This window comes from Apis florea, unplaced genomic scaffold, assembly GCF_048593485.1.
Source record: "Apis florea isolate Af1SG1 unplaced genomic scaffold, ASM4859348v1 contig_2411_pilon, whole genome shotgun sequence".
In the NCBI taxonomy this organism is placed as follows: domain Eukaryota; kingdom Metazoa; phylum Arthropoda; class Insecta; order Hymenoptera; family Apidae; genus Apis; species Apis florea.
In genome coordinates this window covers 1,946,552-1,970,328 of record NW_028256580.1, presented here as the reverse complement: position 1 = coordinate 1,970,328, position 23,777 = coordinate 1,946,552, and the positions used below count along the sequence as shown (strand labels likewise).

Here is a 23,777-nt window from a genome sequence, read left to right as displayed (position 1 = left end):
GGGGGAAAAGATGAGTTCCATGAGCCATGCAATTTGATTGGTATTCAGATAAGTTTCAGTTGCTGGCTGAACCAATCAAATTTTCGTACTTGAATGAAGCTCCACCAGTTGGCGCATGTTGTCTGCGCAAAAACGGTAAATCATAAGCGATTTTATTCAATTTTGAATTATATGAATAATTATAATAGTTAAGAATAAAATTAATTAATTAATTAATTGATAAACTAAAAAAGGAAATAAGTAAGTATTAATTAAGGTTCATATTTCATATTAAAAAAAGAATATTTTTATCATATAGTTTTATTCAATACAGACTAGTATATACGTTTTTTTTTTTTGAAGTTACACAATATATTACAATTTAATTATGATATTTTAAAATTTATATATTAAATAGTTAATTGATAGTATTCAGGACGTAGTTTAAGATTAAGAGCAGCAGGAGCAACAGTACTGAGCCAACTAACTAATTTATTTTTACTAAAATAAAAAAGGATAATTTATTGATTTCGATTTTATATTAATTTACAAAATAAATATTTTTATTTATTAACATATTTTACCTTTTGCTCGTTATTTGTAGAAGTTCATGAGACATACAAGGATGCAAATATAAAAATGGTGTACCTAATATAGGATGTATTGCTTGAGATAAATCCTTGTACTTTAATTCTCCATCACAAACAAAGGATTGTGCTTCTTCCATCGATATTGAATTAATACCCGGAAAATCTGTAGAAAAATAATTATATGTAAACATAAATTATATTTGTGTAAAAAAAAAATCATGAAAAATTATTTATAAAAAAATAAAAATAATATTTGAAAGTTATTGATTAGATCATAAATAATTTTAGCAAATAAATTCATTTGAAAATACAAAATATTGAAAAATGCATGTATTGTCATAAAACATAGATTTCCTTTGTTTCTTCTCGTATTTCTCTCCTTCAGTTATTCTGATCTCTTTGTCGACTTCTTAGCCTAGTTCGAGATATGCTACAATCGAAGGAACAATCAGCATTATGTCGCCTGTCATTTTCAACAGGCTGTACATATCAGATTAAGGTCTAGTGGTGATCAGAGGACGATTGTAATAGACATTTCATATTTTGTTGAATAGATTTTATAAAATTAACGACATTCACGAAATATTATTAAAAATGAATCGCAAAGATAATCTCTTTCTCTTTCTAAAATCTTTTTAAGATTTTTATATGATTCAAATGAATAGGACGCATTCACCTGATTTCCATCCATTAAAATAAAGTACTGGAACACTGTAACTCATCGACCATAGTACATGATGTTCCGTAATTAATGGTTTCTCGATCGGACAAGTGGCTTCGAATGGATCTTCTTTTTTCAACATGAAATTGAGATCGTTGTTTTCCAATGGCGTATAATTATTTGAATTATTGCCAATATATTGTTTCTGTCGTCGAGTAACGTATACTTCACCTGGCATATTCTACAAATCATGTAGAAATATTCGTAAACAATTCTTTATATCTTTTATATTTTTTGTAGATTTCAAAAATTAAAAAATAACAGCCACCTTATTACCTCGAAGATCCCATCCGTCAGAGATATAATTCGACATTTGTACGAATTTTTCAGCATCTTCGAGAAATTCCTCCCACGTGATCGTACCTGGACCATCCATTATTTTCAGATCACTCCTAAACATCCATATCCCTTATAATAAATGAAAGATTCATCGACATATAATTTACATAGTAAAAAAATTAAAAAATTTGATTAAAATATTTTAATACATTATATACAAATTATTTTGTATACAAAATATGATAACTATATATATACATATATATCAGATATTTATATATTAATAAATGACACAGGTAAAAAATAAATTTGAATTTTTAGTTTTGTGAAAATCAAAAATTACTTAATAGAAGTGCTAAAATTAAAAATAAATTTCGTTTTAAAACTGTTTCTTTCTCTCTCTCTCTCTCTCTCTCTCTATATATATATATATATATATATATATATATATGTATATATTATAATTATTAATAAAAAATCTCAAACTAATTTAGTATATAAAATGAATAAAAATGTTTAATTATTATTACTTTCATTTTTAAAAAAAAAAAAAAGAATATTTTGAAATAAAAATATATGAAATGAACAAACGTTTTTAATAAACGTTTATATTAGTCAATAATATGTTAATTTCATGATAAAGTTGAGAAAGGGGAAGCTGTACACCCAAAGGAATGGCTTGTCTCTTTTCTGTCCGACCCCTCGACGCTCAGTCAATTGTCGGCTATTTTGTATCGGCAATGTTCGACAATATTCGGTTATGTTCGGATATCCCCGCTATAGTTACATGCGCCGATAGCGTGTATACTGTCGCATGCACTATATATATGTATATATATATATAGTACCTCACATGCAACGATCGGCATCCAATAGCACATAGAGTTGCAACCAGGAATGTAAAAATAATAGGTGCAATATCTTACCTATTTTTATATTACTAATTTATGCAAAATATTTTTGATAAACAGTACATATTTTTTTATAAAAATATTTTATAGTTCTTTTATATTAATGATCCAAAAAAAGAAAATCTTTCAATTTTAAAATAGATATATTTGTTTTTTAATATTATTAAAAAATATTGCATGGAAAATTTTAGTTTTAAATATATCAAATTAATATAAACTATAAAAAAGAAATTAATTAATATAATAGAAAAACTAGTAAAACTACAACTTATTGAATTTGGCCAAAATAAGAAAATATAAAATCTAAAAGTAATAAAATAAATTAATAGGACCTAATTTATGTACGGTCCTGATGTGAAAAGCAAAGGTGCGTGCGCAGCTTTTATGATCCACAGACAAGACAAAGACAAATAGTTAGAATAAGAACGAAGGAGATGGCAGTGCTTTCGGTATTATGTATATGAGAACTGCGCGTATGAAACACTCCGAACTTGTGCGTGTTTATATAAAAATAAGTTCACTTGTATCTAATACATGTGTGTAAAAGTGATACTGCTTCGTTCTCGTTTACTACCGAATAAGTAGGTGTGATAGAATAAAAAAAAAAGAGTAAAATAGAAACAATTGTCTATACACAGAACGTGTGTTAAGTCGTAGACGTACGCATCAAAAGTTGTGGAATCGACGTGTCGTTAAAGTGAACTTGACGAGGTGAAATGCGAGTGTATCTGTCTGTCTGGCCGCAGCACTGGTACGACGTGTTCGTGACGTGTGACTGATAGAAAATACAGTAATGTCCGCTTAACTGTTGTACGCTTGGATCTGTATCACGGACAGTTACTTGGGATGGTAGGTGTTCTAAGAATTGTCGATTATTGTCTCTTTCGAGTTTTTTTGATTCTTTAGAAAGTAAAATTTTAATAATTATTATACGATATATTATATATTTAGATTTATTCATATAATTTATTAAAATATAAATATAAATATGAAAATATGATATAAAATTTGTTGAAAAATATTTTAAAAGTTTAAATTAACGTAACAAACTATAAAGTGAACGTTATAAAAATTCTATTTTTCTTATTTTGATTAAGAATCTTATTATTATTTAAAATAACGCTGATCATGAATTAAAAATAATACGAACACTGGCTTTGTAAAGCAATTTAAAAATTAATAGAGAAAATCAATAGTCAAGCGATAATTAAGTGGACATTATTGTAATTCTTCATTTTGATTATTTTCTTTTTTTTTTTTTTTGTTAAAACAAGTGTGTATATTTTCCTGATATTTCTTTGAAAAGCTGAAAATCTTTACGGTTACATTCAATTTTTTTTGTATACACCGCATATTATTTTAGATATATTTTAAATATTTAAAAAATGGACAAAATAATAATGATAATACAAAGTTCCATTCTTTAACATTACTTCTTTTATACAAGTGCGCTTCTTTCTACGGCCTCGATGTTAACAATCACCGCTCTACTTAGAGAGTACACTCATACATATCGGCGATACCTCGCCCTCTGTCGGCATTAAATTGTAATATTCTCTCAAGTTCTTCCTTTTCCCCGTCGAGCGGAACTAACGACGGTGTCGGACATTACTATCTGTGGAACGAAACTGTGGTTCTGTTTACACTGGAAAAATTGACAGTCTTCGAGGATGTACGCGAAGGGGAAGGGGTCCACAGTACCCTCTGATTCTCAAGCAAGAGAAAAGTACGTATTATTTTGTATAATAATGTATATATTTCTATATTGAAAAAGATAAAACTTGTTAAAGAAAAAATTTGCCGATTGATCGACCAGTGACTCCATTTTTTTTCTTTATACCAAGCGTGCGTATAGGTATTAGTTAGTACGAAAGAGAATTGAATTTGTCAAATAATTCCAATTTACCGATTATAATATTCATGAACTTTATATTCATGAATTCTATTATGAAAATAAAAAAAATTGTATCTAATATAAATTAAAATAGAAATATTTAATACATATTTCTATAAAATTTCTTATAATTTATAAAACTATAGTTGATTTAGTTTTAATTTTAAAGAATCATTGTAAAACTTTGATTTTATAAAATTATTTCATATAAAACTTCATAAATCGTATTGTTTACCTGTTTAGTCTTGTTTATTTTCTACTTTCTCGTAAATTTGATTGAACTATATGCTATGACTCACTAGAGTTACTTGTCTGGCAAAGCATTGGACGCCATGTTTTTATCGTTTGCAACCAAGAAATATATAATTTATGCAAAATTAGTATAATAACACTCTGCAAGATTGCATTGTTTTGTTTATATAATGATATAGAAAATAAGATTTTTTTTATGTTAATAATTCAGCTTCTCACTTTTTTTGATATCAAAGTATTTTATTCATTGATATGATATTAAATTTATTATACTTAAAAAATGTATTATTAAATATAATAATAAATATTAAAATTTCTATTTTAAATATAATATAATATATATATATATTATATTTCGTTAAAATATTGACATTATTATAACATACGTAAATATTTTATTTAAAAATTTTTAAATATATATGAATTTATATATATTGTATTTTTATAAATTTTATAATTCACATATTAAAAAAAAAATATTTACTATTTTATATCATTTTTTTAAAGTACAAAATAAAAATTTTATTTAAAAATTTAAATTTAATTTTGTATTTATTTGAGAATTACTTATAATATTTCAGGTTAGCCTTATATGTGTATGAGTATTTATTGCATGTTGGAGCGCAGAAAGCAGCACAGACATTCTTATCAGAGGTAATCATTCAAAATTATTTTTAAAATTCAATAAAAATTACTATATATTGTTGTTTATATATTATCTTATATATTTATATTTTACTTTATTATATAGATACGATGGGAAAAAAATATCACTCTTGGTGAGCCACCTGGGTTTTTACATTCTTGGTGGTGGTAAGCATTATATAAAGTTTTATATTTTATTGAAAAAAATAAAATAATCTTCTATATAAGAATATTAATTTCTTTCAGAAAATTATAATTTTAATTAATAAATAAATAATCAATTTAATATATTTTAGTGTATTCTGGGATCTGTATTCAGCAGCACCAGAACGACGGGATTCCTGTGAACATAGCAGTGAAGCCAAAGCATTTCATGATTATGTTAGTATAGTTTTGTAATTTAATAAAATTATATATTTATTATAAATATTTAAAAATTTACAATAAATTCTTTTTTGTCATCAGGGTTTTGTAAACAGTGGTTATGGTGTTAATGGCATTGCTCATGTGAGTATAATATATTTATTATATATTATTTATTTCGTTAGTATTTTAACATAATTTAATTTTATATATTTTCAATTAATCTTAAAATTTAATAGCATATGTAAATAATAGATATTATTATTAGAATTTGCATATAGAGATAATATTAAATTGATATTTTTAATTAAGAATTAAATGTTTGATTGTTAGATAATTATCAAATGATTACAGAATGCTGGTCCAGCTCCTTCTCCTATAGGACAAATGCCTCCTAATGATGGAATGCCTGGTGGTCCAATGCCTCCTGCTTTCTTTCCAGTAAGTTTTTTTATAATTTTATAATATTAAATAATTTTATTTTATTTAATTTCATTTCAAATAAATAATTTATATTTGAAAATTCAAAAAATATTTAAATTATTTATGTTCATTTGCATATGTTCATTTTATATATATGTTCATTTATGTATGTGTGTTCATTTATACATATTTGTTAATAAACTATTATGTCTGTTTTTCTTAAATATGTAAGCAAGAAGATTTATATAAGTATTTATTTTTGATAACAGACATTATCATTTATATTAGCTACATTTAATAAAAAAAAAATTAATTATGAACTTTCAATTTCTTTTATATGATGTACATACATAATTAATGAATTACTGTTAAACATGCCTTTTATGTCTATGTGTGCGTATACACGTACATGTATATATATTAAGAAGAGGAGAGATAAAAAAATAAAAATATTTTTATCATACACAATTTATATATATATGTAATAATATAATTTAAGAGATAAATTATAAAAAAAATTGTCAAATAATTCATTTTCTAATTCTAAAAAAAATATATATATTAGTATATATATAATATATATACTAATATAGTTTTTTATAATTTTTATTATAAAAAAATTAGATATATTAAACTGTATATAAACACATCACAAGTATTTATATGTATATACATAAATATATATAAATATCTGTTACCATTGTTATGCCTAGTTTCAATTTTCATGCATTATAATTATACACTTGATTCAAAGCTTTTAATATTTTCTTTTGAAAAATTATAGATTGTTATTAATTTACATTGATTATTATATATAGAATATTTAATTTAAATAATCTTTGACTAAATCATTAGTAAATATAATAAATAGTCAACACATGCAATAATAATATATAACATAGAAACATATAATTTATAATATATAATGTATAATGTATAATATATAATTATAATATAAGTATCTATAACAAGTAGTAAAGTTATAATATTTATATTGTTTAAATTTATTTAAACAATTTTGTACACATAACATATATTACTTATATGAAATTTCTTATGCTTTATTCAATTCATGTATAATCAAATATTATTAATACTAACATTTTTACGTATAATACTTGTATGTAATTTCATTCATCTAATTCCTATAAATGTACACAATGTCATTGAAACATACATTAGTTTTGAAACAAGTGTACATTTGGATAAAATTCTCATACCATGCTTGTCTATACTGTATCTATGTACTTATTTTCTCTCTGCTATGTATCTAACACTTGTATGTGCGTTCCTCTACCATTTTCACTTTCTGATCTCCTCTCTGCATAAAGCAGATTTCAAAAATATAACAGAAAAAATTTTGTATAAATATTAGAAAATAGTTTTAGTTTAATAATTTTATTAGTAAGTTTATAATTAATAGTGTTATACCTTGTGCTGACTTTAATTTTGTCCAAGAAATTTACAAATGTTTTAAAATAATATATTATTAAAAATATATTTTAAAATATATTTATGAAATATATTTATTTTTTTTATTTTTTCAAATTATTATTTCTAATATTTTTATTCTATTTTAATCTGAGTTCATTAAATGGAAGCATGTATTTACTTTTAGAATAATTATTGGATTTCCAAGCAATTTTTCTTTTATTTTCTTTCTTTTTTTTTTTGTTTTTTTTTTTTTTATAATTTTTAATACTTATATAACATATTGTAAAATGTTATATACAAATGTCAGCTAAGGTCACACTTCTTAGGATTTCTAATATATTTAAAATAAAAGCCTGCTTAGATAGTAGTCTAGCATTCAGTAAAAGCGGTCTACGAATTTAAACGACCGTCAAAATCAAATTTATATTTATCAATATATATATATATAAATATATATATACACACATATACATATATATCATGAAAAGAATATATTTAGGAATTAAAAATATTGTATTTTTAAAACAAATAAATGTAATCATTTTACGAGAAAAATATATTCTCGTTGACCGCTTATAATTTCATTTACAATATAAGTAGGTGAAAAAAAATTCTAGTCATGCATACATTGCTTGTTTGAACATTTATTATCTATTAAGTCATCATTTTAAGGTATCAAAGTATAAGTTCAGATAGAAATAACATAATTTCACTTTGAAACATTTGTATGTATTCTCAAGTAAAAAATATTTTTTTATTTTTTATTTTCTTATCAAAACTTTAATTTCAAAGTGAAGTAAAATGTCTCTATGCATTCAGTGCTAGATTTTATTTCGCGTACAAAGTCGTAATTACGAAATAATATTTATGAATGATTTATGCCGAAAACAATATTTATCATTATGACATTATATTTTCGTAATTATAACTTCTAGATTTTTAAGATGCTGACCAATATAGTATTAACACAATCATACCCAAGCCTTCTAGTCTAGCTGTTGCCTGGATCGCAGTGTTGCTACATGTCTGTCGTTTGCGTTGCTTGTTGCAGAACAACTCGACAATGCGACCATCTCCGCCCACACACCCCTCATCACAGCCATCCCCCCAGCACCCCCAGCCACCCCCGCCCCCACACTCGCAGATGATGTCCACTCAGGTAAGCCTCATTTGACACATACACTATCACTCATGGAGAATCATTCAATCCACTCTCATTACACCATATCATCATGTACCTATGACTGTTTGCTCGAAATCGCTTCTCTTCCTACCAAAATTATTTCTATTGTACAATTTTCAACCTATCATTCTTTTAAATATAATACTATATAGAACACACAAATAGGATTTATAAAAGTGGACACTATATCATTCAAAGCACAGATTTTAAAAATTTTTTTGCATAATAAATATATTAAATATATTAAATTGATTGAAGCAACATTTTGTAACATTATATTTTTTAAATATAAAAAAGAAAATAAAATATTTTGAATAAGGATAACAACAAAAATTCTAAGGTAAGAAAAAAGAATTTCTTAACATTATATCATATAAAAAATATTAAATTCATTTGTTTTTAATGAGCTTATTTTATAAATGCACATTATAATTTTGGTTTGTATTAATTTGTTCTTTGTTATAATCCTTTATTGTTTGTAATCCTATTTGCACATTAATAACATTAATAACACATATTTATGAAGTGCATTGTGATGAGTTTCCATCAAAATGCATTTGTTATATGGCCTATTATGTGATCACTGCTTGTTGCGGCTGTCTGGTGTGTCAGTTTTGTGAAAATAGTTGTAATATATTTTGAAATTTTATCTATGTAATTTTATTGGCTTTACTTAATGTATGAATTTCTGACTTGTTACAGTTTATGGGACCTCGATATCCTGCTGGACCAAGACCTGGTGTACGTATGCCACAAATGGGAAATGATTTTAATGGGGTATGTATAATTATATATTATTAATATAGTTATTAAATTACATTAAATTTCAATTTAAAATAATTATTAATATATTGCATTTTTATTTAGCCTCCTGGACAGCCAATGATGCCAAATAGCATGGATCCAACAAGGCAAGGTAAGGGCTTAATTATATGCTAGATTCATTGATTTTTTTTCTGGCATTGATAATAATTGCGAGAGGAGAATGGCATAGACGCATGCATACCAAAAACCACACAGCAATAAATAAATCAGTAATTATTAAAAGTGGATTGGATTGCTGTGATGTGGAGTGGATTGGTTTTTGAATTGTCTAGTTACATGCAGTGGTATAGTTTTCAAATCAAATTATTGTAATTAGCATATATTTATTTATGATTCTATATAACAAAATAAATATATAAATTTAATATATTAACATTAATTAATTAAATTAAATATTTTAATAATAATGTTAATAATAATACACAAATCATTTATAAAATTTTTTATAATTATCGTAATTATTTAAAAACTTTTTTTTTCAAAAGAAAATATATTTTTTTATTTACTATTTATAATTTTCTTTATTTTCTTATCTATAAAATATGAGATATAAAATATCATATGTATCATATAACTAATATAATTCTATAATCATATAAATAAGAATATTGAAAATAAAATTTAACATATATGTATAAATTAATAATAAAAATTTAAGAATTAAATTAGATTAAAAAAGTAAACTTAAAAATTTTTATATAAAATAAAATATATCGGTATATGTTATAACAATATATTTTCATAATATTAAAATAATCTATTTTTATTTAATTTTATTCACTATGCGACCGCAAAGTAACTAGACCTTACCGCCATCAACCTGACCTTACCTACCTGCCGTACTAATATGTGCTCTTGTGTTCCTCAGGCGAAGCTGGAGAATTTGTAGGGTGGCAAGGTAGGAAGCAACCCAGCAACCAAATCACACTCACATGACTTAGTCAAGCCTAACTTTTATTTTTTCTCCTGCTCGTTTTAAAGTTTCTGTTCTCACTATTTACAAATAATTGCACTAGCTTTGTTTCTTTGTGCAATATATGCTCATCCAATCTTGCATCCAATATATCAATTTAACATATTAAAAATATGTTTAACTTTGCTATGAGAACAGTTTTTATAAAAGATATTCAGATTATATAAATTATATATATATTATAAAATTAACATAAATATATATATATATATTTATTTATTTACGTTTTTAAAAGCGTAAAGACATAGATATTTTAACATATTACATATAATATAGTTTTCCACTATACATAATGTAGTAATCTTGTGGCTAACAAAATGTCTTTTGTTGTCATAAATTATTGTAGCATAAATTTAACATATACTAAGAACTGTAATATAACAACTTATTTTCATTCAAAATTATAGACTCATTATATTATAAATTCTTTAAGAAAAAAATTTTATATGATTAAAAATATCATTTTTTTGATTTACATGCACATTATTAATTATAAAATAATTTTATAATATTAAATAATTTTTTTATATTTTAATTTTTTACATAAATATTGCTGTGATATTATGTATCATTTGAATGATTGTCTTGTTTGTCATATATTTAATACATATTGCACTGTTTTATCTTTTTGTTGTTAAATTTTTAAAAGCTCAAATGTTTGTTTAAAAATTATTCAAAAGTAATGCTGTTCTTTATCCTTTGCATGAGCTTTGTTATTTTATTAATTTGTGTAGATGCAAATTATCAATTTAGCATGCCATCCACTCGCTTTACTATTACATACGACTTCGGCAAAACATGATTCAAATTTTTTAATTATAAAAAAAGAAGACAAAAGAATAAAAAAATAAAAATAATTTTTATCATATTAAAATATTTTCATTCACATGATTTGCCGTTGGTCTAAAAATTCACAATTAGCATTTAGTATTAACATAAAACTAGAACAGTATTAATATTTATGTCTTTAAAAAAAATGCATCAAAAATTGTTTTTATTACTAGCTCCTCCAGGCATGAATCCCATGAATCCAAGAATGAATCCTCCACGAGGACCAGGAATGGGTCCAATGGGACCAGGAAGTTATGGACCTGGAATGAGAGGGCCACCTCCTAATAGTAGTTTAGGTCCAGGAGGCCCTGGAGGTCCTGGTATGCCACCAATGAGTATGGCTGGACCAGGTGGTAGACAACAGTGGCAACCTAATACATCTACGGTATGATATTATTTCTTTATATTTATTCATATTAAAAAGCTTATTTATATTTTTTCTTAATTTTTTTAAATTACGAAATATAATTTTTTTTTTTTTTTTTTATTACAGCCAATGAATTATTCATCATCATCACCGGGTAATTATGGAGGACCACCTGGTTCAACAGGTCCTCCTGGTCCAGGTACACCAATTATGCCCAGCCCACAAGATAGTAGTAATAGCGGTGGTGAAAATATGTATACCATGATGAAACCTGTACCTGGAGGAAATATGCCTGGAGTAAGTAATTTTTATATTATTTTGATTTGTTGTGAAGTAAATTTTATTATAAAATAAATATTTTGTTCATTTTTTATATATTTGTCTGCTAATGAAATATATAAAAACATAATAATATATTTGTTTTATCAGGATTTTCCAATGAGTGGTGGACCAGAGGGTGGTCCAATGGGTCCTATGGGTCCAAATACAATGGGTCCTGTTCTAAATGGTGATGGCCTTGATGGAATGAAAAACAGTCCAGCTAATGGTGGCCCTGGAACACCACGAGAAGATAGTGGAAGTGGAATGGGTGACTATAATCTAGGTGGTTTTGGAGGTCCTGGAGAAAATGTAAGTATTAGGAAGTTTTACGTAACGACTCTTTATGACAGTCACTCGACGTGTTAGTATGGACTGATATGTTATCATTTGTTATAATATATTTATTTTGCATAATTTAATTTATATAAATTGTTAAATTATAATAAATAATGTTTTAGTGAAATAATAATAAATAATAATTAAAATTAAAATCAATTAAAAACAATATTGGTTCAATATTGAGATTTTTAATTTTACATATAAGTCCATATTATAACTGATTTTTCTCCTAATTATTCAGCAATTAACAGATTCAGATGCTTTGATCAATGCGTCAATTAGTTAATTATTTTCTTAAAATAATTTGGGTCTTATTATATTTAGAGGGTTTATCCTTAAGCTTATTCCAATCATCTGGTAAATGCTTAATCTAAAAAATATCAACATTTGACAAAAATTCGAAGCCCTTATTTAATCATTTAGGCTTTTTGGGATATTTAATTTATATTACCTTGCATCTAATGTTACAAATGTTTGGCTCAGATTGTGTCTAACTATTATCATACTAACAGTATGCCTAATGATGAAAACATAAAATGGGTATAAAAGTCATGAAGCATTTAAAAAATTTATCTTTTTATAAAAATTATAGATAATTTATAAATAAATTATATTAATTTATTTATGAATAAAATTAAAAGATATAAAATTAATGTCTTCTACACAATAATACAATAAAATGTTTCAAGAAATTTTTTACCCATTTTATACCTACAGAAGAATATGAATCGACTTTCATACAATAATATACAAGATATTTCCATAAGGTGTATCATATATAATAACAAAGATTTTCAAATCAAGGTGATTTTTAATTTATATAATTTATAACATTTGTACATTAAAAGAATATAATTTTGAGTTTTCTTTTTCGTAAAATACAATAACAAATATAAATTTAATTTCCATAAAAAATTACATAATTCATTGATATCGATTTGATTGAATACATATGTATTATTTTTCGTATAATTTCAAAAAAAAATACAAGAAAATTTATAAATATAATTTATATACATAAGTGGTAATATATTTTCTTGGCAACTATATAAAAAATCGCGTAATGTTATTAGCGTGATATTTACATGTATAGTCGTTCCAAGATGAAATTTCGTCTTGTAATCTTGTAATATAGTTAGATATTTTCAATTATTTCAAATTTAAAATTCTTTCATCTATCTTTGATCGTGCCTTTTTCAAGTATGATACGCCTTACGGGAAATCGCATAATGTACAATCGTATAGTACAAAATAATCGATTTATTTAACGAACGCGTACAAGCGGTATTCTTTTTTAATCTTACGTTTATTTCGGATTGTGTGAGTAGGATTCTGAATTAAAAGAATAATCAGTAATCTCGCACGTGCGCCTTCTGTATTCCCGACAGTTTTTTTAAAAAATCAAGTCACCTTGGATCCAGCCCCGAGTTCGTAGATGCCGTAGATTTCCCGGTTAATCACGCAATGTGGAAAAGGATCATACACAAACCCTGAGTTTTATGTGCACGTGCAATCGTCACGTGGTACGCGGTTCGTAACGGTTTCGTCAATGGCTCAAGCACGATTATTCATTCGTGGCAAGATAGAGAACGAAAAGAAAACGAAAAGGAAAAAAATATACATTCGTGTCGACGCATTTCGATTTGCGTCCGTTAATTAATCGCTCCTAATTAGTTAGGTTAGCATTTAAGTGCTCATTACGCTATTATTACGAAACTATATTTGAATCATTTATAATATGCGCGCGCGCAAAATATACTATATGAATATTTAAAAGTATATATATATTATATATATATATATATATATGCTTTTCTTGCTAAATACTCACAAGGTTGCAGACTAAAATTTTATTATTCTTTTTCTCTATATTTTTTTTATATTTTATTTTATTTTATTTTTTATTTTAAATAAGATTATTTCTATACACTCTATTATCGACAAGACGATATCTTTTTTATCGATTCGTGTCAACCTCAACATTTATTTATATTTATTTGAACATTAGCTTGTAAGTAAAGGTGCCTGAAAAACACGAACTACTGTGATTATCAATCGCATAATTGTTAATCGATTTCTATATTATTCTTTTTTCTATCTTATTTTTCTTCTTTATAATTATTTTTTTTTTTTTTTTTAAATTCTTTTTATCTATTATCTTTTTTTCATTTTTAATTGCATCGCTAGCTCATTCGCTAGCTGACTGGCTTATTTTTCATCCCATTATAGAGTTAGGATTCGAATCAGTATTAAGTTAAAAAACGATATATATTATATTAAGTTCGTAACAGGTAAGGTGTGATAGTCCTTGAAAAAAAAAAAAAAAAAAAGAATTTTGCGAATTTTTACATTGATTAAATAATTTCGAAATATTCGAACTAAATTTCGTTTAAGTATGAATTTTATTTATTTAAATATTCTCTCAAATTTTGAATGAATTATTTAAACTCTGTAATGAGGTGATTAAATTAGCCGAAATCAGATCGAGTCCCTCCACTGTTTGCTCAGAATTCACTTTATCGATAGAAAAGCAAGTTTGCGCACCATCTATTCGCAGCCATTAACATCGCAATACTTCGCACAAGTATATATAACTAATTAAAATTAACGGATCATTTCCGATAGTGCCTTGTTTAAAAAAAAAAAATATATAAGTAATCATCATATATTTAAATAGCAAAATACCTTGAATATAATAATGCATACAAATCTAGTCATGCAATTTTATGATCGAATATATGTTTTAAAAATGAGGTGATTTTTAATTATTATCGATTTGGATTCAAATATACTTTAACTTTGCGCCGTATATATATATATATATATATTTTTTTTTCTCTCTCTCTCTCTACTATTCGTTTCAATTATAATATTTCTTAAACATCAAATATTTAATGATTCACAAATTAATTACAAATTAATTCCTACTAAGAATTAATTCAAATGATATCGAAAATCTTATTAATATAAAGTTTTTTATTTTTCTTAATGAGAATATATAGCTATATCGAATATTCTATTTGAACATTATGCTGCATCGGCAAGTATTGCGAAGAAAATGGTGTTGCGATTAACTTAATAAAAGTACTTGGGCAAAAACGTATAAAGAAAAATGTTATATATATAACGTGTATATACATATATATATATATAACGATATATATATAACGTAATTATTTTTGTATGGAATAAAAGTCATAGACGGTGTAAGTACTGAACCTACGTGAATGAGTGTGACAAAGATACAAAGAAAGAGAAAGAAATATACGGGCCGATAATGGAAAATACATATATCGTGCGAACCTCCCGGAATCCATCCGTCCGTAATGGTTATAGGTCAGTACCGGACTATGTTGTGCTGCTGTTAGTTGTGTTTAAATTAACTTAAATTATAACAAAAAGAGGTATTGATCGAATTATGTAAAACAATATAAAAGAAGAGAGAAAGAGAGAGCGAGAGAGAGGGAGAGAGAGGGAGGGAGAGAGAGAGAGCGCCAATTGCAAGTGCATGCTCCGAGAGCATCGGCAAGATCGACTATGTTCTCGAGGACGATTAAATAGTTTTTTTTTTTTTTTTCTACATATTATTATTGTGACTTCTCGAGAGAGTTTAATTTTTGTTAACATATATATATCTATATCTAACCATTATTCTTTTATGTATATTTTCTCTTTTATATATGCATATATATATTTTATATATATATATATATTATGTATATATATATATATGTGTGTATGTATATATATATTAGCATACGTATAGAAATACGTATTTTATGATATTTATGATATTATATTTTAAGAAAGAAAATGTGACGATAAAGAATAAGGAATAAGGAATCGACAATAAGAATGAGATATAATTTGCTTTTTCAATAGCATGAAGTTATACATAGTTATATTCAATGAAGAAAAGACTTTCAAAGTTCTTATGACACGAAACAGTCGGTAAACACTAGTCGTACTACATGCATGTGCATATTATTTCTTGCAATTTATTTTGTCGAATTTAAAGTCAAAAGAATCGAAAAGTTAGGACTTATAGTGAAGAAGACTGTTTTATTATTTTAGCTTCCGATATTTTATAAAAATATCGTTGTTGAGATATGACTGCTGCTTGCCGTTGTTCCGGGGTATTCACCGTGCCAATGATGTGCGTACTTTTAATTGGGGAAAAAGGAAGCACACACACATATACATATATACAACGAAAGATAGCCGCTTGTAAACTTTAATACACGTCTAATTGGTGCGAATTTTTCGGTGTATGAAGAAATGTTAGTCCGTTCATTTAGTCTGTTCATAGAGACGAAAAAGTTGATGGTTGGTAGTACGCGGTCAAGATTCGAAGTTCGTAACGACGAAATAAGCCAAAATAAAATAAACGTGGAATTGTTAACGATGATAAGAACAGTAGTAGTCTTTTCGTTTGTTTGTAACACGACGTTTGTCGTCGTGCGCTATTTAAAAAGTTTCGAGATATTTCGATAGAGCGTGCTTCGATCGAATATGTGCATATGTATAATATATGAATATATACATATATATATATATGACGCGAAGCGCATCATGATAATATTTTTCAAAGAACCGTCGATTTACTTTTAATACAGCCCCACGTTGTAAGCCACATAAATGAATGGCAATGAACATTACATTTATTAATATATGCCTAAAGCAGGGGAGATCGAGACAATAAATGTAAACCTGTTACACTGAGAATACTGCGTTTTTCTTTTTTATTTGCGTTCAAATCCGCAGGGTGCTGGCTACTAGAATATTTATATATGACTATCTGTTTTCATATACACTTTATTTTTCTTTTTTTCTTACGCGATCAATTGATTTCAATCTTTGTCTGAGATACATTGGTAATCACATGTCACTTGTGTTTCACATTGCATTATGCCGATCGAACGAATATTTTTCGCTTGATCGCTTGTTATCTTGATGTCTTCACATTAGTCGAACTCACAATTCTAAGCTATTTATTCTATTTACAATTTAATTATTACACGTTTCTTTTATCTTTTTTTCTTTTTTTTTTTTCTCCCAATCATAATCTGTGCGATATTTGTTCTAACATACACGATCAAAAAACGTTAACATTCGTTGCTTTCACGGCAAATATATGTGCAATTGAAATATCTGTTTTTAACGTTGCTTCAACACGATCTACATACGTTATACAAATTGCCACTAATATTAACATTGACGACACTCGCTTAAGTAATTAGAAACAATAAACTCGGAAACTAACATGGAGCACATATATATATATATATATTGTATATTTATATAAATCACGATTTCGTTGCAATTTCGATCAATTTCTTCTCAGGTATCTAATATGAAGCGAGAAACAATAGCAAAAGAATGCTTGTATATTGTGGAACACAATGTTTGTGATATACTTAACAATTTTAATGAAATGACAAATGTTCGATTTCTTTTTTTCTTCTTTTTCTCTGTCCGACTTTTAGTGTCTTTTCATTGAACGGAAATCGTTGTCAAGGTATGAAAAAACAGTGAAATCTGATAGCTGTATATAGTACTAGCCTGTACTGACCTGTAGCACATGGATGCGTGAGCGCAAAGCGATTGGTGGATTGCGAGATCGTATCGAGAAACGATTCAATTTAAAAAAAAAAAAAAAAAAAAAAAAAAAAACTTTGAATAATTAGCAGAGTGAAAAAAAAAAATTATTTTAAGAACCCGTGAGGGAATAACACGTCGAGTTTCTTTGATACAAATTTTTCTTAATCTTTAAAGAAGAATTTTTCATTGTTGGTTTTCCCGGTGAGGTGTGCGTGAGTGGGGGGCAGGCGGCGCACACGAAATGCGCAAGAAATTTTTGTTATATCCATTTTTTTATTTATTTGTTTATTTATTTTTTTTTGTTTTGTTTTTTTTTTTTTTTTTTTTTGCTCGATACGGGCTTTTTACATAACGTCCATGTGTTGTGGGTCAGAGCGCCCTGGAGATATGGAACCACAATTCTCTCTTCTTCACTCGCGGTTTCCAACCAAATCAACCAAGTTTCTTCCTAGTTCTTTCATATATATATATCCTCTCTTTAAGTTTTGCGTTTCACAAGCCCAGCCCCTTCACGACGCACCGTCACCGCGCTGCGTAATCACTTTACGCAGCATGTCAGCGTTTTTTCTTCGAGAGTTTACTTGGGATCAGCGAACTGCGATATGTTTTTTTCCGTCATATAAATTTTTTTTTTTTTATATATAATATTTTTAGCGTTATTAAATTTAGTTTTTTTTTTAAATACTCAATTAATAAATTATATTCAATTTTTTTATATTAACCATAACCTAGAAAAAATTTCAAATATTATTACATCGTTATATTCATATTTTCAAACGTCAATATTTGAATACTGATGTACAAAAAGATCAAAGATTTAAATATTTTATTAATAAAATAAAAAGACAAGTTTCTCAGTTCGCTGATTCAAACGCTGAAACCAATCCAAAACAAAATGGGCAAGGTATCGCCTAATGGTGAACTTGCCTAACCTCTTACGTGTAACCGGCCTGGTGTTGGTTGATTCGCAGGATCAGACTGAGTCAGCGGCCATACTCAAGATCAAGGAGAGCATGCAGGAAGAGGCGAAGAGGTTTGAAAAGGATTCAGATCATCCTGATTATTACATACAATAACTTTTCACGAGTCGTTGGGCCCTGAGACCAAACTAATGTTTTAAGAAAAACAGATCACAAATTCCCCCCCCCCTCTCTCTCTCTCTCTCATACACACACACCACACACACACACACACACACTCTCTCACTGTCTCTCCTTAAATCCAAAAAATCTCCTCACTGCACTTGTACTTCTGTAATCTCATTCCTATCATTATTCCATCCTCTTTCAATTTCGAATCATTAAAAAATACGTGCAGAGATAGAGGAAAAATTTTTTTTAAAATGCAAGGAAAAAGAAGGTTAAGCTCCTTAAAAAAAAAATGCACAAGAATAACGTAGAAATTGAAGAAGTTTTTACTCCCTTGCAAAGTGATGGGGTTACGTCCCATAATTTCTTCATCCTCTTCGGGTAACGAAAAGGACATAACCATTTAAAGTAAGAATTATCGAATTTTCAGAAAATACTTTTGCAAAATCTTTCGTAATTTTGCGTTGACGTACACTCTTAGAAATGGCTCCATAGTATATACGGTCATCTCGAATCATCATCGATCGATATTTGCTTTGCAAATATGGTCTCGAAATATTTCCTTCGAGTGACATCTAGTATCGCTTAAAGGAAATTATAAAATTTTAATAATGTAGAGAACTGTTATAGTTAAAAAAAAAATTGTGCATAAATTTGATATGATAAGTATTATATATATATATATATAAAAATTACGTTTCAATTTTTATGTTTAAATTTGTAATCAAATGTTTTTAATTTTAAATAATATTTAAAAATATTGAGAATTTGATATTATATTGAAGAATTCATGCGAACGCTCATTGTTGTCATATATGCCAACTTTCATATTCCTCTTCATCATTGAACGATAATATCCTTGTATACTCTTATATACCTCTCGTCTTCTACTCTCTTAGAAATTTTGATTTTCTTTTCTAAAATAAAGAAACAAAATAGTAATAAATAATGCTTCCTTATTGGCACTAAATTAAAAAAAAATTCTATATTATTTTTGTACACTTTGAAAAACAATTTATTATTAAATAGTACATATGTTTTTGTAAATGAGAGTAGCAGTCGCATCTCTTCCTCTGCTGTCTACCTTCTTTTGTGAACCATTCGGTTTTAAACATTTTTATAGATTATATATTTGTGTAACGTTTCATCGGTTCCTTCAATCGTTCTTTAATTGTGCACAGCGAATAGTTTCAATGTATAAAATTAATAAAAAAAATAAAAAAATAATAACTGTGATAAGATGATAAAAACATAATATACTTCCGATACGGTAAATTTATTATTTTAAGAAAAGAGCAATAATCAATTGTAGTACACAGATTCAATGTATACTCGAAAAAATATCGCTCTTATACATGTACATATACTTACTTAGTATATATACATGTATTTTCAAGAGAAACAATTTTATTAAACAGAACAAAACATGCTCTATTGATTCCAAATAATGTTAATAAAAATGTCGATTCCATGTATCGACGAAACAAGATTTTCGATGTTTCCATTAAAACGATCGAAACTTTTCGCATGCGCCTTTCATGAAATGATTTTCGAAACGAGATCGATCGATTTGTACATAATTTCAATATTACGTTTTAAAAATAAAATTTATTATTTCGAAATTGAATCTTTCTTCTTCTTTTAAAAATTTCAATATCATAATGTGACTTGAATGTATGTATATCGAATCATGTATCGACGAATGCATGTATATCGAAAATATTTATATATTTTCACAGAGATTTTAAATTTTTTCAACATAAATATTTCGATCGCGCGAAATCGATCGGTCTCGAACAAGATTGTACGTCAGCGCAGTGATTTGCGAGCATTGGTAATATAATAGCTGTACTTGTCATTGTGGCATCATTCTACAGTCGGCTATTCCTTCCGAGAAAAAAGCATCAATATCTTCCATGAAGTTATGATACATATAATCCGAGAAGATCCACGAGAACGCAACGCCTACATATGTGCTTTTTTCTGTCAATACAAAGAATGCGATTTTAAAGGGGTCCCGATAGATGCCGGTGTTAGAGTGGTCAATGGTATCGATATTATCGTGTGGGAGACAAGACAAAGAAAAAGTGGGTTCTTAATTTATTTACAAGAGGGAGTAAGGAACGAGGTATATTACGTATATCAATCGTTCAATGTTGTGTATAGTGCATAGTGGAAAACATACGAGAACACGTGATATCACATCGAATAATAAAAAAGTAAATCGAAATAATATTGCATGATTCGATCGATCGATAACGTTGTTCACTTCAGTACATTTGCGTTTAAAAAGGACTTCACGGGCATTGTTAATATTCAAGACGTTGCAATCTCGATTGTGTTGTATACAGTGGATCAGTTTTTATTTAAGTGGAGAAGCGCACAGTACTGAAAGGCTGCAATAAAATTATTTCAAAAAAAAAAAAAAAAAAAAAAAACATCGGACACTTGGTTAGGGAATTCACGAGAGTTCACTTTTATTATTATTTGTGTCCGAAGGAAGGGAACCTGACGAAACGGTTCTCAAGAACATATTATTATATCTCCCCCTAGGATTTAATCCGCTGTGGTGGGAATCCGGCCAGTGTGCGTTGTTAGTACACATTAAACGAATTTTCATTCGAGACGATCGTCATTTATCGATTAAAGATAAAAAGACAAATTTATGCATAACTGCCAGTGTTAAAAGAATCTTATTTTCTTTTTGCCCCTATACATTCGATTTCTTTATTTTAAATTTTTTCAATATTTCACGATAACATGTTAACCTCACATTGAATTGAAAGATGTATCATTTAATATATAAACGAGTTCATGTTTTGGTCGCGTGCAGTTGGTATCAAGTATGTGTTTTTTAGGAAGCAGTACACACACACATGGATCTGCATAAAAGCGACTAATTACACAACAGATAAATATGAGTGTAACTAAATAATAACAAGATTGAAACAAGATTTACCTTGTTGTTTGAAATCTGATTCTTGTCTGATGAAATAATTCTGATCGTTGTGGAATCATGATAAAATGCGAACATACCTCGTCCAAAAGATAATGAAAATTCATTAATCTATATAAGTTTTACTGATTTATTTTTCTGATTAGTGCCTCGGATCTGGGAATGGCGGCGTGTATATACACTCTTGTGTATACTATTTCGGCGCAATTAAATGTAAATGTATAAGTTGTATAAAATATCGAGTGCAATTCGGATTAAAATAACCTATACAGTAGAATGCGGTATTCCTGCTGATTATGTGAAACGTCAAAAAAATGTTAATGTCCAGTTTTTTATCGTTAAGGAATTTTTAAATTCAGGTAAATTTCTTTTGTTTATTTCACCTTGATGAAGAAATTTCAGAATAAAGTGGAACAATTGAATAATTAATGATGAGATATCGTAATGTCTTTACCCGAATTTAAAGATTGATTAATAGTGCGTTCAAATCTAAATATTTAGGTTATATTATAAGAAAGTTTCACGTTCATTTACCATGTATTATATTTAATTTTTTTGTAGGAATCATGTGTTCGCAAAAATTTACGCATTCTTTGATTTTTTTTTATTGATTTTCTTTGAAATTCAAAGCGATTTCATTCAACAAAATGGTAACATTTTTTTTATGAAGTAGATAAGTATTTCGATTAAAGAATGTAAAAAGAATGTAGAAGGAATATTGCGTTAAGAATAGACCAAAAACTTTTAGACGAAAGCAGTACATAGTTTGTATTTGATCGTCTTTAGCGCATAATTGATTGTAAACAGATTACGAATTTAATCGATATACTGAGGATAAGGATAAGATATTTGTATATTGTTTAAAACGTATAGAGTTTAACTCTTGTGATTAGAGAGGAAGTATGAAGAAAAAAAAAAGGGAATGGTATTTCATGTACCTCATATTGTGCGTTATATGATTTCGTAAGATAATTAGAAATTCGTAAAAATATTAGATTGGCAGGAAAACAGTGGTCAAGAAATTTTTAAATTGATATATCAAAATGAAAAAAAAAAAAATGGAGAATATCCTAGTCGTGATAAAAAAAGATTGATCGTGTGTAAATTATAAAATCGATCAATAGTAAAAAAAAAAAAAATTAGGTTATAACTGAAATGAATAAGCCGCCATTATCCCCACTCCCCTTAATGAATATTGCATTAAGAAATAAAAGCTTAAATTTTGTTCTATAATTATTTACCTATATGACGATTGTAACACTGACACAGGTTGTACATCTTGCGGCTGACCTCAAGTATTCTTTAAATTCACGCATAATTATCGACATAATTATAGATACCTATTATGAATATAGCATTCAAGTAGTAAGTAATACCAATAAAATAATGGAATAAATGTCTATCCTACTAAATTCTTGTTGAAATTATTTTTTATATCATAAATACCTTCCGCTTTTATTAGGTAAAATTATTATCTATGCATTACGAAGAAGATGTCATTGCTCAAATATTATGCTCAGAAGATTCAAGAATGTTTGTCATTTCGTTATGTCTATATATTTATGGGTAAGTTATTTGTTATACATTTAATTATATTTTCATCTATGATATATGTAAAATATACGGTTAAAGAATATCGTATATTAATTTACAATCCATCTTTAAGAAAATAAATATTTACAATTTATTGTAATTGCGTATAATTAAAATAAAATACGAAAAAAGATAATAGTAAAATTTAATCTGCGATTAAAATTTCATTATGCTTAATTTTCATCATTCTTTAAAGGTTAAATATAATG

The 23,777-nt window shown here is 26.9% G+C and overlaps 2 protein-coding genes across 24 annotated transcripts; one reads left to right on the top strand and one right to left on the bottom strand.

Moving 5' to 3' along the window:
• Positions 1-284: 284 nt before the first annotated feature.
• Atg10 (Autophagy-related 10) lies at positions 285-4,724 on the bottom strand. 17 transcript variants are annotated; one of them, XM_086905166.1, is made up of 5 exons: positions 4,610-4,724; positions 1,559-1,698; positions 1,246-1,471; positions 564-732; positions 285-480 (listed from the first exon to the last, which is right to left on the bottom strand). In XM_086905166.1, exons 2-5 carry the CDS (start codon positions 1,688-1,690, stop codon positions 390-392), a joined length of 618 nt encoding a protein of 205 aa, XP_086761292.1. In that variant the 5' UTR covers positions 1,691-1,698; positions 4,610-4,724; the 3' UTR covers positions 285-389. The 17 variants fall into 17 exon arrangements, with proteins under 17 accessions (XP_086761292.1, XP_086761297.1, XP_012339413.1 ...); XM_086905171.1 differs by having other exon boundaries at positions 1,567-1,698; positions 4,610-4,723; XM_012483959.3 differs by having other exon boundaries at positions 1,559-1,682; positions 4,610-4,723.
• Ssdp (Sequence-specific single-stranded DNA-binding protein) lies at positions 3,095-21,971 on the top strand. Of its 7 annotated transcripts, none has more exons than XM_086905158.1 (15): positions 3,095-3,231; positions 4,044-4,206; positions 5,208-5,280; positions 5,378-5,439; positions 5,568-5,652; positions 5,737-5,778; positions 5,989-6,075; positions 8,543-8,650; positions 9,377-9,451; positions 9,542-9,590; positions 10,368-10,397; positions 11,477-11,688; positions 11,797-11,967; positions 12,100-12,300; positions 18,903-21,971. In XM_086905158.1, the coding sequence occupies exons 2-15, from the start codon at positions 4,151-4,153 to the stop codon at positions 19,005-19,007; spliced, it is 1,356 nt and encodes a 451-aa protein (XP_086761284.1). In that variant the 5' UTR covers positions 3,095-3,231; positions 4,044-4,150; the 3' UTR covers positions 19,008-21,971. The 7 variants fall into 7 exon arrangements, with proteins under 7 accessions (XP_086761284.1, XP_086761283.1, XP_012339394.1 ...); XM_086905157.1 differs by having other exon boundaries at positions 3,193-3,329; XM_012483940.3 differs by lacking the exons at positions 3,095-3,231; positions 18,903-21,971 and adding an exon at positions 13,719-14,326 and having other exon boundaries at positions 4,071-4,206.
• The last annotated feature ends 1,806 nt before the right edge of the window (positions 21,972-23,777 follow it).

Coding starts and splice junctions, on each gene's coding strand:
- Atg10 (XM_086905163.1), bottom strand. Junction 1,472..1,558: donor GGGATCTTCGAGGTAATAAG/GTGGCTGTTATT, acceptor CATGATTTGTAG/AATATGCCAGGTGAAGTATA. Junction 733..1,245: donor TTTTAATGGATGGAAATCAG/GTGAATGCGTCC, acceptor ATTTTTCTACAG/ATTTTCCGGGTATTAATTCA.
- Ssdp (XM_086905158.1), top strand. CDS start 4,151: ATGTACGCGAAGGGGAAGGGGTCCACAGTACCCTCTGATTCTCAAGCA. Junction 5,440..5,567: donor TTTTTACATTCTTGGTGGTG/GTAAGCATTATA, acceptor AATATATTTTAG/TGTATTCTGGGATCTGTATT. Junction 12,301..18,902: donor TTGGAGGTCCTGGAGAAAAT/GTAAGTATTAGG, acceptor GTTGATTCGCAG/GATCAGACTGAGTCAGCGGC.